Source organism: Chiloscyllium plagiosum, unplaced genomic scaffold (genome assembly GCF_037043375.1).
Source record: "Chiloscyllium plagiosum isolate Xiang-an unplaced genomic scaffold, Cpla_swu_hap1 HiC_scaffold_54, whole genome shotgun sequence".
Classification (NCBI taxonomy): Eukaryota; Metazoa; Chordata; class Chondrichthyes; order Orectolobiformes; family Hemiscylliidae; genus Chiloscyllium; species Chiloscyllium plagiosum.
Window position 1 is genome coordinate 301,472 of NW_028270193.1, and position 16,579 is coordinate 318,050.

Genomic DNA, 16,579 nt, shown 5'->3' on the forward strand with positions numbered 1-16,579 from the left:
CCTGACTGCTCTTAGCTGCTGTGATTGTCACTGATTTGACACTTATTATTAGAGATTCTGACCACAGCAGAAAACCCCAGTGTAAAAATAACTGCAAAGACTGTCAGAGCGCAAGTTTGAAACTTCACCAAAAGAGGAAGTGAAAGAAGGAGCTCGGAGCAGCTGGACCTTTGTTACTGAGACGGGAGAAAACTGTGAAATATCTGCACTCCCTGGAATCTGACAGCACAAGAGGAGGCCACTCAGCCCATTGTGTCTGTGAGTGACCCAAGTAGTCCTACTGCTCCTCTCTCTCCCCATAATCCAGCAAATCTTTCCCTTTAAGCTCCATCTTAATTCTCTCTTGTAGACATGGGTATACAGCACAAGACTGCCCCAATCTGGGTTCCAAATTGGTATCTCATTCATTCATTGGGAGACAAACTGCCTGGGCTGGGAAATGGAGCTCAGGACCCTGAACATTCCCTCTCTCCTCCTGAGGGACACTTCATTTGCTCATGGGAAGTGGGCTTCACCGGCTGTCCCAGCATTTTTACCCTGTCCCTAGTTACCCTGGAGAAGGTGGTGGGAAGCTGCTTCTTGAATTGCTATAGTCCACAAGCTGTAAGTTGACCCACAATGCTCTTCGGGAGGGAATGCCAGCATTTTAACCCAGCAAGGCTGAGGGAACAGCAATATATTTCCAAGTCAGGATGCTAAGCTTTTCCAAGGGGAAATTGCAGCTCATAGTGTTCCCATGTGTCTGCAGCTCTTGTTCTTCGAAATAGAAGTGGACGTGGGTTTGGAAGGAAACCAAAAGAAATGTGGATGCTGAAAATCTGAGACAAAGATCGAAATTGCTGGAAAAGCTCGGCAGGTCTGGCAGCATCTGTGAAGAGAGATTGGGTCAAGCACGAAACGTTAACTCTGATTTCTCTCCCCAGATGCTGCCAGACCTGCTGAGCTTTTCCTGTGATTTCTATTTTTGTCCATGGTTTTGGAAGGTGCTATCTGAGGACCTTTGGTGAATTTCTGCAGTGCATCTTATCAATAATATACACTGCTGCTACTGAGCATCGGGAATGGTGAGTGTGAATGCTTTGAGAATATGATGCCAATCAAGCAGGTTGCTTGGCTCTGGATGGTATCAAGTTTTTTGAGTTGATAAGAAAGACATAGACAGGAATGGATTAGAGGGATACGGGCCAAATGCAGGCAAATGAGACTCGTTCACTTCAGAAAACCTGGTCAGCATATAGAAGTTTGGCTTAAGGGTTTGTTTCTACGCTGTATGACTCTGTGACACTATCAATCTGTGAATGTTGTTGGAGCTGCACCCATCCAGGTAAGTGGGGAGTATTCAATCACACTCCTGACTTGGTTGACAGGCTTTGGGGGAATCAGGAGGTGAATTTCTCGATACAGTATTCCTAGTCTCTAACCTGCTCTTGTAACCACTGTGTTTCTGTGGTGAGTCCAGTTGTGTTTCTGGTCAATGATACCTCAAGAATGTTGACAGTGGGCATTCAGTGATGGTAATAGCATTGACTGTCAAGGGGCGATGGTTAGATTGTCTCTTATTAGTGATGGTCATTGGCTGGCATTTATATGACACCGATGGGAAATACTGCTTCTGAGATGAAATCTGGATATTATCCAGATATTGTTGCATTTGAACATGGACTGCTTCAGTACCTGAGGAGTTGAGAATGGTGCTGAACATTGTGCAATCTTTGGCAATCATCCCCATTTATGAGCTTGCCTTTAGTTGCAATATCTGTTCAAAGTCTGTCCTATTTAGCATGGTGATAGTACCACACAACACAATGGAGGGGATTCTCAATGTGAAGGTCAAACTTTGTTTCTACAAGGACTGTGTGATGGTCACTCTTACCAATACTGTCAAGGACAGATGTATCTACAGCCACAAGATTGGTGACGATGGGGTCAAGCATCTTTTTCCATCTTTTTGGTTCCTTCACCACCAGCTGCAGAGCCAGTCCCTCAGCTACGTCCATTAGGAACCAACCAGCTCGATCAGAAATGCTGCTGCTGAGCCACTCTCAGTGGTGGACATTGAAATCCCACACCCAGAGTACACTCTCTGCTGTCACCACCCTCAGTGCTTCCTCCAAATGCTGTTCAACATGGGGGAGACCGATTCATCAGCCGAGGGAGCAAGATATCTTGTAATCACCAGAAGGTTTCCTCGCCCATGTTTAACTTGGTGTCATGAGTCTTCATGGGGTCCAGAGCCAACTTCGAGACTTCCCAGGGTAACTCCCTCCTGGCTGTAGACCTCTGTGTCATCAGCTCTGCTGGGTCTGCCTTTCTGGTGGGACAGGACACATGCAAGGACAGTGATGGTGGTGTCTGGGACATTGTCTGTATGATTCTGTGAGCTGGACTGTGTCAGGCTGTTGCTTGACTAGTCTGTGAGACAGCTCTCCTGAATTTGGCACTAACCCCCTGATGTCAGTAAGGAGGTTGGAGCAGGGTAGACCGGGCTGTTTCTGTCATTGTCTTTTCCGTGTCTAGATCGATGCCTGTGGTCCGTCCAGTCTCATTTCTTTGTTGAAACATTGTCATAATTGATACAACTGAGAGCCTTGCACGGCCATTTCAGAGGGCAGTTAAGGGTCAACCATATTGCTGGGGGACAGTTCCATGTACCCTACAGTACATTCTGTCCTCCCCCACTTCCCCATTCTGTATGTGGAAGGCTGGAGGTTGCCAGCAGGATATTCAACTGCAGGAGCTATCACAGCCCCCTGCACAATTCTGTCCCCACATTAAATCCACACAAATCTTGAATTCACATAGCACCTTCAATGTTCAAAATGGTCCAAGATGGTTCACAAAGTTGCAGTAAGAGGAATGGGGGAGGGGGTGGAGGAACATAAGAACTAGGAGCAGGAGCAGGCAATTCAGCCCCTCGAGCCCGCTCCACCATTTAATACAATCATGGCTGATCCCATCTCAGCCTCAACTCCACTTTCCTGCCCACTCTCCATCATCCTTTAACCCATTACACATTAAATATCTGTCCATCTCCTCCTTGGTGTGAGACAGGGAAGGGACCACTCCATTTCAGAAAAGACTGACTGTGGAAGGGGAAGGAGAGGGGAAGGGATTGGAACATCTTGTGAATGGACAGGATAGGTCAGTGGATCAGAGCCTGTCCTGCCCCTCCAGCTCTCACTGATGGCCTGAGGATATCCTCTCTCTGCTGGGCCTTCATGGAATGAGGTTTGTGTCCAAACCAGTCCCCAGTGAGAATAGATCAACAGCACAGAACTGTCCTTCATTTCACAAGAATCATCTGTCTTCCTGAGACAGGCCAAACCCTGGTCAATGTGGGAAATGGGGCTTTACTCCAGGAGAAGATGGGGGTCAAGGGTTAACATCCATTAGTGAGGCAGAGCAGAGGGAGATTTATGCAGCATTCAACTGTCACCACCTGGGACACTGTGAGAAAGAGAGAGAAGCGAGACAGAGAGAGAGAGAACAAGAGTGTCTGTCTGTGTGTGTGTGTGTGAGTGTGTGTGTGTGAGAGAGAGAGAGTGAGGAACATCTGAGACAGTGTGAGATATGTGAGGGAACCAAGAGAGAGGTAGAGGGAGGTATAGAGGGAGGTAGAAATTGTGAAGTTGAGGGATAGAGAGAGAGAAACAAGATGTGAGACAGTGTGACTGAGAGGGATGGAGAGAGACAAAGGGACAGGAAAAAGAAAGGGATAGGATGGGTGTGAAACCAAGCATGAAGAGAATTGACAGAGAGGGTAGGGTTGAGTGTGTGAGAGAGAGAGAGAGATGAGTGTGGGTAGATACAGAATGACAGAGAGGGAGGGAGAGAGACTGTAGTTGGGATGCAGAGAGGGAGGGAGAGAGACAGAGGGAGGAATATAGAGGGAAAGATAACAGTTGGAGGCTTTAATTGAAGTGAGAGAGGGAGCAAGTGACAGAGACAGAAAGATGGACAAACAGAGATTATGAGATGGAGTTAGAAATCATCAGTGAGTTGGAGGGAGTGACTATGAGACAGAGTGTGATAAAGAGATAGAGAAAACATGAGAGATTAACGGTGGGGGGGAGAGAGAGGTAGAGAGAAAGATGTGGCAGATGTGAGACAGAGAGAGAGGGACAAGTCCTGGTCACCACATTCTGGGAAGGATGTGATTGTACTTGAGAGGGTACAGGGGAGATTTCCCAGAATGCTGCCTGAATCTGAGCTTTGAGAAAAGGTTGGAAAGGTTGGGGTTGTTTTCCTTGGAGCAGATAAGATTATTCGGAGCAGTGATCGGCTGGGTAGGAAGGCACTTTTTGCATGAGACAAGGACTCAATAACCTGGGACAGAGATTGAAGGTAACACAGACATGGACACATAGAAACTGCTGCAGGAGTTGGCCATTCGGCCCTTTGAGCCTGCTCTGTCATTCAGTATGATCATGGCTGATTCTCTATCTCAAAGCCATATTCCTGCTTTCTCCCTATTCCCTTCATGCTATTAAAATGCAAACAATTATCTCTCTCTCTTTTTTCAACATATTCAGTTCCTTATCCTCCACAGCCTTCAGTGAAGAGAATTCCACAGGTTGAACACCCTCTGTATGAAGAAATGTTTCCTCATCTCAGTCCGAAATGGTCTACCCCATATCCCTCTGAGACTGTGTCCCCTGGTTCCAGACACCCTAATCAGGGAAACCTCCTCCTTGCCCAGCCCTGTTAGAACTTTATACATCCATCTGAATTCGAGTGAATCCAGGCCCAGTCGAGTTCGAGAGAGAGAGGAGAGATGAGGCGAACTGTTTTCACCCAGAGGGTGGTGGGAGTCTGGAACTCACTGCCTGAAAGGCTGGTTGAGTCACAAACTCTCGTGACATTGGAGCAGTGTTTAGATATTCCCTTGTGTTGCTGTAACCTCCAGGGTAATGGGCCAAGAGCTGGAGGATGGGATTAGTGTCATCAGATCGCTGTTTAACAGCACAGATACAATGGGCCAAATGGCCTCATTCACTGCTGTTCACATCAATGACTCTGAGACAGAGAGAGAGAGAGACGAGGAAGTGCGAAAGACTGATGTGGCTCTCTCTGCCCGATGCCATTTACATACTGAGGAACACCCAGTCAGACTCTCACAGACTGCAGCTTTATAAAGCAGAGCCCAGTGAAGGGAGAGTTTATCAGGAACCAGGCACAGGGACAGGAGCACACACCATGATTTCACACATCCAGCTGATCTGGCCCCTGGCATTCTGCGTCGCAGGTACAAATCTCTCTCCTTCCACCTTGAATCTTTAGCTGCTCTCCATTTCACTCCAATTCCACTGACTTGTGATTGAAGGTAAAATGCTGAAACCAGAGGAATGCTCAGTGTCTCCAACAATCTCTCATTTGACAGGCTCTTTCTGTGACAGTTCTGACTTCACTGTGTTTCTCTCTGACCCCTCAGGTATCAGTGGGGACATCACCATGACCCAGTCTCCCCCGGTGCTGTCAGTGGGACTGGGCCAGACCGCAACCATCACCTGTACGGCCAGTCAAAGCATTAGCAGCTACCTTGCTTGGTACCAGCAGCGAGAAGGTCAGAAACCCTCTCTCCTGATCTATCAAGCAACAAATCGATTCACAGGAGTCTCCAATCGATTCACCGGCAGTGGATCAGGAACCAGTTTCACCCTGAAAATCAGCAACGTTCAGAATGAGGATGTCGCTGACTATTACTGTCAGCAGCATTACAGCTACCCTCGACACAGTGATACAGATCCGTACAAAAACCTCAATACACACAGCACCACCTCCTGTACTGACATATCCCAGAGTAATATAAAATGTATAATACTGGACACACACAGTCCCACCACCTGAACTGACATATCCGATAGTTAGATATAAATGAAACTGAACAAATTACCCCATGCTGGGATTGTTACTGTCCACGGCACACTCCAGTCCCTGTGGTGTCCACCACTCACTGAAGGCCTCACGTTTCCCTCTTACATTCTATGGCCACATGTGAAAGGCAGCTGCAAGATTTAACATCGAATTTCACAACTCTCCCAAGCCCAGCTGCACACAACCGAGAGACACAGAGACAGAGACACAAAGACACATGAATGAGGGAAAGACAGAGAGGGGCAGCAAGAGGGTGAGAGTGAATGAGAGACTGGGAGAGGTTGAGAGTGATGGGGGGAAGCAGAGATCAGAGGTTTTTGTACAGCCTTTCCACTAGGAGCTCTCACTGTGGCTTACGTTCGGTAAAGGAACCAAGCTCAGACTGAGTAAGTAAACCTCAATCCTCCGTTATTAACCCTGTCAATACTGAAACACAATTTCTAAAATACAGTTGCTGAATTGTTGAAGGTGTTAGTGGGGAACTGCAGTGAATGAAATGGTTAATTGAGGAGCACTGTGTCTAACAGGGTGTCCAGCTGTATTTCTTTAGTTCCATTGCTCCCTTTAAGAAACAAGATATAAGTCAGTTAGTTTTACTCACCGTGTGGAGGAGCTCTATCCATTTGCATCCTGTGGTCCCATTCCTGCAGCATAGAGTGAAATCAGTGAGTAGCCTCCTGCCAGTCTCAGTGTGACGGACACGGGCAGAGTTTGATGTGAGCTCTGGCTCCCTGTCCCAGTCTCTGATCTCACTGACCTCAGCAGCAGCAGCAGCAGCAGCAGCAGCAGCAGCACAGTGAGACACCGAGCTCCCACCTCCCCCAGCTTTAACTCTGCTCAATCACACAATCACAGAATTGTTACAGTGCACAAGGAGGCCATTCTGTCCATCCTGTCTGTACTGGCTCTCTGAATGAGCAATTCACTGAGTGTCATTCTCCTGCCTTCTCCCTGTCACCCTGCACATTGTTCCTTTTCAAATAGCATTCTCATTCCCTTTGAAATGTTTCAATTGAAATTGCCTCCACCACACTCTCAGGCAGTGCATTCCACACCTTAACCACTCACTGGCTGAACATGTTGTTCCCCATCTCACTTTTGTTACTTTTCCCAATTACTTTCAATCTGCGGTCTCTCAATCTCAATCCTTTCTCAATTGGGAACATTTTCTTCCTATTTACTATGTCCAGGCCCCTCCTGGTTTTAATTCCTCGAACAAATCTCCTCTCAGCCTTCTCCAAAGAAGACAATCCCAAATTCTCCAATCAAACTTCATAACTGAATTATTCACCTCCTTCCTGAATTATTCACATTTTCTATGTCCCTCATGATTTTATAAACCTCTACAAGGTCATTCCTCAGACTCTTACGCATCAGAGTAAAAAGTCTCAGCTTTTCCGGCCTCTCATTGTCATGGAGTCATACAGTGTGGAAACAGACCTTTCAGTTCAACTTGTCCATGCTAACCAGATATCCTAAACTGACCTCATCCCATTTGCCAGCATTTGGCTTACATCCCACTAAATCCTTCCTATCCATGTTCCCATCCCAATGTGTTTTAAATACTGTAATTGTATCTGCCTCCAACACTTTCTCTGGCAGCTTGATCCATACACATACCACCCTCTGTGTGACAAGTTACCCCTCAGGTCCCTTTTGAATCTTTTGCCTCTCACCTTAAACCTACGCCATCTTGTTTTGGACTCCCTTTCCCAAGGAAAAGACCTTGGATATGCACCCTGTCCATGCCCCTCATGGTTTTATACACATCTATAAGACCATCCCTCAGCCTTGAATGCTGCATGGGAAATAGCCCCAGTTTCTTCAGCCTTTCCCTTTAGCTCAAACCTTCCAATTCCTGGTCATGTCCTTGTAAATTATTTCTGCAGCTTTTTAAGTTTAACAACATCCTTCCTATCGCAGAATGATCAGAATTGTTCACATTATTCCCAAAGTGGCCTCACCAATCTCCCATACAGCTGCACCATGATGTCCCAACTCCTGTACTCAATGCAGTGACCAATAAAGGCAAGTGTACCCAATACCTTCTTCATCAACCTGTCTACCTGTGACCCCACTTTCAAGGAATAATGCACCTGCATCTTCACCCCGAGATCTCTGTGTTCAGCAACACTCCACAGGGCCCTACCATTAACTGTATGAGTCCTGCCCTGGTTTGCCTTTCCAAAATGCAACATCTCACATGTATCTAAACTGAACTCCATTTGTCACACCTCTGTCCATTGCCCCATCTGATCAATGTCCCGCTGTACCCTGAAATGATTTTCTTCACTATCCAATGTCCTGCCAATTTTGATGTCATCTACAAACTTACTGAAACTCCTATATTCACATCCAAATCATTTCTTTAAATGACAAAAGCAGTGAACCCAGCACCAATGCTTGTGGCACACAGCTATTCACAGATCTCCAGTCTGAAAAACAACCCTTTACCATCACTCTCTGTCTCCTATCTTCAATCCAATTTTTTTTACCCCAATGGCTCACTCCCTCTGGATCCCATGTGGTCTAACCTTACTAACCAGTCTATCATGTGGAACCTTGTCAAACACTTTACTAAAGTCCATATAGATAATGTTTACTGTTCTGTCTTCATCAATCTTCTTTGTCACCTCCTCAATCAAATTCAGGAGACATGAATTCCTATGCATAGAACCACATTGATTATCCAAAGAATGTAAATCCTATCCCACAGAATCCACTCCAACATGTTACCCAGCACTGACATCAGGCTCACTGGTCTATAGTTCCCTGGCTTTTCCTTACAGTCTTTCTCAAATAATGGCATAACATTAGCCAACCTCTCTGGTTCTCCAGCACCTTACCCATAGTTGTCAGTGATACACATATCTCAGCAAGGGGTCCAGCAATCTCTTCCCTAGTTTCCCACAATGTTCTGGGATACACATGATCAGGTCCTAGGGTTTATCTATCTTTCTGTGTTTTAAGATCTTTTGCATCTCCTCATTTGTGTGTGGTCTCTTTTCAAGACATCACTATTTTTCCAAATTCCCGAGCTTTCTCCCCAATAAATACTGACCTGAAATATTTGTTTGGGATCTCACCCATCTCTTGTGTCTTACCAAAATACAGCACTCACATTTATCTGAATTAAACTCCATCTGCCATTCCTCAGCCCACTGGCCCAGTTGGTCAAGATTCCATTGTATTATTAGCCCTTTTCACAGCCAATGATTAGATTAGATTCTCTACTGTGTGGAAACAGGCCCTTCGGCCCAACATGTCCACACCGATCCTCCGAAGAGTAACCCACCCAGACCCATTTCCCTCTCAGTAATGCATCTAACACTATGGGCAATTTAGCACAGCCAATTCACCTGACCTGCACATCTTTGGACTGTGGGAGGAAACCAGAGCACCCGGAGGAAACTCACACAGACACAGGGAGAATGTGCAAACTCCACACAGACAGTCATCCAAGGCTGGAATCGAACCTGGGACCCTGGTATTGTGAGGCTGCAGTGCTAACCACTGAGCCACCATGCTGCCCCCCTGAGTCACCACTGAGCCACCGATGCCTCCTGAAAATTCACCTGAATACACTCTCCCAACTCTGGCCCCTCTCTGCCCATTACACTGCTGCTACCCCAAACTATATTCAGAAACTAAAGACGCCCTCGCCCATTTATAACAACTCTATCACATTTGCAGGTCACTGTAAATTCCTTGCATTTGTATTCCTCCACATCCTTCCCACTGGGAGGTGACTTATTGACTGCACTGAGGATTCTGTGGACCTTGGTGTTCCTCTCTGATATTCCCTCCTGGCTCCCACAGTCCTGCCAAGTTAGTTTAAACCCTCTCTAACAGCACGAGTAAACCACCTCACAAGAATCTAAAGCCCTCCCTCATGGATCCTCTTTCCAGCCCCACAGTCACCTGTGTTCACCTCCTGATTCTATTCTCACCTGCATGGGACACTGGGAATAATCCGGCGACTCTTATTTTGAGTTCCTGCTGCTAATTCCCTCCGAAGCTCCTGAACTTCTGACTGCAAGACCACTTTTCTCCTTTTGTCACTAGGACCCATGTGGACCACTAATGCTGCCTGTTCCCCCTCTCCCCTCAGGGTGTTCTGCAGACGGTCAGTTACATCCTTGACTATGGCACCAGGGAGACACACCATCCTGGATTCCCATCTGCAGCTGCAGAAACACCTATCGATTGCCCTCACTCTCGAATCTCCTCTCACTATCGCTCTTCCAGTCTTCCTTGTGCCCCCCTGTACAGCTGAGCCTCCCGTGGTGCCATGGACTTGCCTCTGGCTGCACTCCCCAGATGAACCATCATTCTCATCAGGATTCTGAACTGAATCTTGGTTGTAGAGTGTGATGCACTCAGGGGATTTCTGTACTAGCTGCCTGGTCCTGTTGGACTGTCTGCTGCTCCCCTATTCCCTCTCTCCCTGCATACTCTGAAGCTGCAGAGTGACCACATCTAGAAACGTGCTCTCCATGGAGCTCTCAGCCTCACGGATGCTCTGCACTGACACCTGCTGCTGCTCAAGCTCCGAACCCTGGAGCTCCAACTGCTGTCACTGACCACACTTCATGTACTCATGGTATTCCAGGAGCGGGGAAACATTCTGAAGTTCCCACATGGATGCACACTCTTTCCACTCTTGGATTGTCTCTTTGCAGAGTTCTGATGACAAACAGCTATAGCAGGGCTCACAGTCCAGTGGGTTCAGTGTTCCAGGGGTTTGGGGAAACTGTCCAGAAGACTTTAAGAAACAGGAGCAGAAATCAGCCATTCAGCCCATTGAATCTGCTCTGCCATTTGATCTTGGCAGATATGCTTCTCATCCCCATGCTCCTGCCTACTCCACAGGAACTTTCCATCCCCTTGACAATCATGAACCTATCTATCTCTGTCTTAAATACACTCAGTGACTTGGCCTGCACTGCCCTCTGTAACAATGAGTTCCACAGATTCCCCATCCTCTGGCTGAAGAAATTCCTCCTCATCTCATCTCACTGTGCCGTGTGGGTGGCACGGTGGCACAGTGGTTAGCACTGTTGCCTCACAGTGCCGGAGACCCGGATTCAATTCCCGCCTCAGGCAACTGACTGTGTGGAGTTTGCACATTCTCCACGTGTCTGTGTGGGTTTCCTCCGGGTGCTCCGGTTTCCTCCAACAGTCCAAAGATGTGCAGCTTAGGTGAATTGGCCATGCTAAATTGCCCATAGTGTTAGGTAAGGGGTAAATGTAGGGGTATGGGTGGGTTGCGCTTCGGCGGGTCGGTGTGGACTTGTTGGGCCTGTTTCCACATTGTAATCTAATCTAATCTAATTTAAAGGGTCGGCCCTTCATTCTGAGGCTGTGCCTTGGTTACCGAGTCTCTCCTGTTTTTGGAAACATCTTCTCCCCATCGACTCTATCCAGGCCTATCAGCATTCTGCAAATTTCAATAAGATCCCTCCTCATCCTTCTAAACGCGATTGAGTACAGACCCAGAGTCCTCAAACACGCCTCATATGACAAGCCCTTCATCCCCAGGATCATTCTTGTAAACACCTTCAATGCCAGCACATTGTTTCATAGAAAATGGGTCCCAAAACTGCTCACAATATTCCAAATTCAGTCTGACCAGAGCCTTACACAGCCTCAGCAGTACATCTCTGCCCTTGTGTTCTCGCCATATTGAAATGAATGCTAACATTTCATTTGCCTTCCCAAGCACAAACTGGACCTGTCTGTTAACCTTAAGAGAAACCTGAATGAGGTTTGTGCTTTAGATCTCCAAAGGCTTTCCTTATTTAGAAAATACCTCCACACCCTGACTCCATTGATTCCTGAAAGATCATCACCAATGTCCCCATAATCTCCTCAGTGATCTCCTTCAGAACACACTGGTGTAGTTCATCCAGTCTGGGTGAATTATCCACATTAAGACCTTTCAGCTTCCCCGACAGTCTTGAAGTACTAGGACACTGCTGGTGTTTTCCATTGTGCAGACTGATGTAATGTATGGATTCAATTCCTTTTTCTTCATTTTCCTATTATTCTTTTTCCAATGTCTATTTCTGCCTCCCTCTTCATTTTTATATATCTGATGAAACTCTTGCAATCTTCTTTTATATTACTTGTTCGCTTTCCCCCACATTTCACCTTCTGTACACTGAATGTTTTTTTTTAGTTATCCTCTACAGGTTTTTAAAGACTTCCTAATCCTCTGGCTTCCCACTATTCTTCACCACATTGTATGCCTTTTCCTTTTGCTTTTATGCTGTCCTTGACCTCCCTCATCAGCCATGGTTGCCTTGTCCTCCCCTTAGTCTGTTTCTTCTTTTTCAGGAGGAATTCCTACTCTGCTTCCTGAATTACGCCCAGAAACTCTGCTGTTTGCTGCCCCACCATCTTACCTGCTCGGCTCCCCTTCCAATCAACTCTGGTCAGCTCCTTCCTCATGTCTTTGTACTTACCTTTACTCAATTGAAATACTGATCCATCTGATTGCACCCTATCCCTCTCAAACTACAGGGGGAATTCTAACATATTATGGTCACTTATCCAGAGGGATACTTTCATCTTCAGCTCACTAATCAAGTTTACCTCCTTACACATCACTGAATCCAAAACTGCCTGTTCCAAATGATCAACCACAAGCTGTTTCAAAAACAATCTCATAGACATTCCATGAAATCCTTTTGTTGTGATGCACTACCCAGTCCACCTATCCATTGAAGTCTGCCATAACATTTTGTATTTGGCTTTTCTGTCTCCAGTTTCAAACTTCCAGCTCAGCACTGTCTCCATAACTTGTCCTACCTGCCTATCTTCTTTTCCACCTATCCACTCCACCCTCCCACCCCTATTGTACTCAACTATTGAACTCTATGCTACTTTCTCCCCACCCCCACCCTCCTCTCACTTTTCTCTCCACCCTTCACGCTGTCTGCCTCTATTCCTGATGAAGGGCTTTTGCCCGAAACGTTGATTTTACTGCTCGTTGGATGCTACCTGAAGTGCTGTGCCAATCCAGCACCACTCTAATCGAGAATCTGGTTTCCAGCATCTGCAGTCATTGTTTTTACCCTTTTCTGTCTCCTGATTGATTTCCTTCCCCACACCCTGGTTACTGCTTGGAGACCTGAACATAACTTGCATCAGATTCTTTATTTCTTGGGTTCCTCAACTCTACCCACATAGATTCTACACCTTCTGACTGTATCACTTCTTGCTATTGATTTAAAGTCATTTCTTACGAACAAGGCAACTCTTGCCCCTCTGCTCATCTGCCTGTCCTTTTGATAGGACATGTATCCTTGGATATTTAGTTCCCAGCCTGGATCCCCTTACAGCCATGTCTCTATGATACCCACAACATTGTACCTGCCAGTTTCAATCTGCACTACAAGCTCATTGTGCATACTGTGTGCATTAAAGTACAACTCCCTCAGTCCTGCATTGACTGCCCTCCTTCATATCATTGTCCCCTTATCTGCTGTGCTTTACGTTCGATACCTGATCCTTTCCACACTCTCTGTCCTTTTACATCTTCTAGAATCTTGAATAATCTCTCCTGAGCCCTCCTCCACTTTAACAAGTTTAAATTCCTTGGAAACTCAATTTACCTTGATTTGTGACATCATTTTTCTACCTTACTCGATTTGCTCCGTGCGTTTAGACACAAAGTCTTTAAGTTTGATCTACAATTGATTTTCCCTGCACTTTTATGATCCCTTTGATATTCAAAAATTCTTTCCCTTCCTTTTATCTTCTGGTAACAATCAATCCCATCACTAACCAGTAATCCTACCTTCTCCTTTACCTTCCATTTTCTCATTTTCCATCCAACTGAACCAAATTACTTTCTCTTTGGGTTGAGTTCAGGACGATATTTATCCTTGAACCAAAATCATGAAGAATGCTCTTTGATCTCATTGCTTCCAGTGGGATCTTGCTGTGTAGAAATTGTCTGCCCCATTCCTGAAATTGCAAAAATGGCTGGTTTTCAAACAAAATGTAAATGTTTTGGGAGAGCCTGAGGTGCTGAGGGCTTGATTGAAACACAATTAGCGTCATGGAGATGTACAGCACAGAAACAGACTCTTCGATCTGACTTATCCATGCCAACCACAGAGACATAGAGTCATAGAGTCAGAGAGATATACACCACAGAAACAGACCCTTCTGTCCAACTTATCCGACCAGATTACCTAAATTAATCTAGTCCCCATTTGTCAGCATTTAGCCCATATCCTTCTAAACCCTTCCTATTCATATACCCATCCAAATGCCTTTTAAATGTTATCATACCAGCCTCCACCATTTCCTCTGGCAGCTCATTCCAAAAATGTACCACTCTCAGTAGGAATAAGTTTTGCCTTAGTTCCCATTTAGATCGTTCTCCTGATACTTTCCACCTATGCCCTCTAGTTCTAGACTCCTTCACTCTGACCAAAATATCTTCTTGTTTCACTTGATCAATGCCCCCCCATGATGTTAGAAACCTCGATATAGTCATCCTTCAGCCTCCAGCGATCCAGGGAAAATAGCCTCAGCCTATTCAGCCTCTCCCGATCGCTCCAACCCTCCAACTTGGCAACATCCTTGGAAATCTTTTCTGAACCATTTTAAGGTTCTCAGCATTTTTCCTACAGCAGGGAAGCCAGAATTCCACACAGTATTCCAAAAGGGGCCAAACTAATGTCCTTTACAGGTGCAACAGCTCCTAACTCCAATACTCAATGCATTGCCCAATAAAGGAAAGCATGCCAAATGGCTTTGACACCCCTCGACTTACCGGCAACTCCACTTTCAAGAAACTAATCTTTTTTGGGATGAACTGGGAGTCTTTCAGTTGTGCTTTTCCTAATCACCCTGTTCAGAAACAAACTTCTTGCTTTCATGCTCAACTAAAAATAAGATAAAGGAGGTGATGATTTAATGGTACTATTGCTGAGCTGTTCATCCGGAGATCCAGATTAATGTTCTGGGGACCAGGGTTAGAATCCTGCCACAGCAGATGGTGGAATTTGAATTCAATAAAAAAAATCTGCAATTAAGTGTCTAATGATGACCATGAAACAATTGTTGCTTGTCAGGAAAAAGCCATCTGATTCCTTAATGTCCTTTAGGGAAGGAAACTGCCATCCTTACCATGTGACTCCAGACCCACAGCAATGTGGTTGACTCTAAACTGCCCTCTGGGTGATTAGGGATGGGCAATAAATGTTGATCCTGCCAGTGACGCTCACATCCCAAGAAGCAATTTAAACAATGCCTGTTTATTTATGGGGTTTGTTAGGTATTGGCTACAAATGTTCAAATGGATTGTTTTGCCAGTATATGTTCAGAGAATTAAAATCCCTTCAAATGGCAGGGACTAAAATTGTTTTGCTTGTCTTTCAGGCCGTGAGAACTCTCAGCCCAAGCTGACCCTGCTGCCCCCCTCCCCGGAGCAGGTCAATGCCAAGGGCACTGCCACCCTGGTGTGCCTTGCCAATCACTTCTATCCCGATGAGCTGGAGGTGCAGTGGAAGAAGGACGGTGCAGTCATTTCGGACGGGGTTCAGACCAGCAACTACCTGCGAGCTTCGGACAGCACCTACAGTGTCAGCAGCCTACTAACCCTCGCTGGGTCTGACTGGGAGTCCAACGCTCGCTTCTCCTGTGCCCTCACCCATGTGACCCTCCCCTCTCCCCTCAGCAAGAGCATCAGGAGATCAGAATGTGTGTAGAGTGTTCAAGACAGTCCACAGAGGAGATACAACTTTAAATAGAACAGGGCTGAGCTGGCAGGACAAAGATCATTGTCAGCACTGAATTTCAACTCTCTTCCTTCTTGGGATTGGCTCGAAGACACATCTGAAGTTCAAGGGTTAAGGCAGGCACATTGAAATCATCAAAAAGAAGCTTTACTCTGTGTCAAACCTCATGCTGACCCGGTCCTGGGAGTGTTTGATTGGGGCAGTGATGGCTTATGATGTCAAGTAAAACCTCTCGAAGTTGCTGAAGACTGTCAGCTGTACAAAACAATGTGAACCTCAGAAGTCTCTGCTTCAGTAAACCAGATCTCCTTTCTGCTCAGCTGCCAGTTCTAATTTAAGGTTTTATCACTGTTTGAAGGGACAGGATTCTCATGTTATTGAGAAAACCTCCACAAGTGTTACCCTCAAGCTCTAATGTGGCTGTGAATTTGTGTAGCTTCCTCTGTCTGGGCTGTTAATTGCTGACTGTTTTCTGTCCATGTCAATCTGGAAAAGGGAATAAAGATGAAGAAGATTCAGTCTCTGTCTCTGTGTGCTTTGGAGATTGACCACTCCATTCAGCTGATTGGCTGCATTTCAGCATGGCATTGTCACAATTGGCTACTTGGCCTGTCAATCAATGACACATCCATTGTAGAGGATACTGACAGCCAATCATCAATCACTTTCAAACGATCCCTTTGATCTGGAATCATTGGAGGTTACAAGATTCCAAACAGATCTCCATTAATGACCACCTGGACCATCTCTGACACCTCTCTCCCCTTCCTGGACCTCTCCATCTCCATTAATGATGACCAACTTGACACTGACATTTTTTACAAACCCACCGACACCGAGGATTCCACCTCTTCCCAACCTACCTCTTGCAAAAATGCCATCCCGTATTCCCAATTCCTCCGCCTCCGCCATATTTGCTCCCAGAAGGACCAGTTCCACCACAGAAC

At 46.0% G+C, this 16,579-nt stretch overlaps 1 gene segment (V, D, J or C); it reads left to right on the forward strand.

The window, feature by feature from the left end:
• Window positions 1–5,149: 5,149 nt before the first annotated feature.
• On the forward strand, window positions 5,150–16,151 carry LOC148134583 (Ig kappa chain V region Mem5-like). The segment is given in 4 exon segments: window positions 5,150–5,245; window positions 5,432–5,729; window positions 6,229–6,260; window positions 15,274–16,151. Coding segments are annotated over 4 exon segments (708 nt in total).
• Window positions 16,152–16,579: the final 428 nt, after the last annotated feature.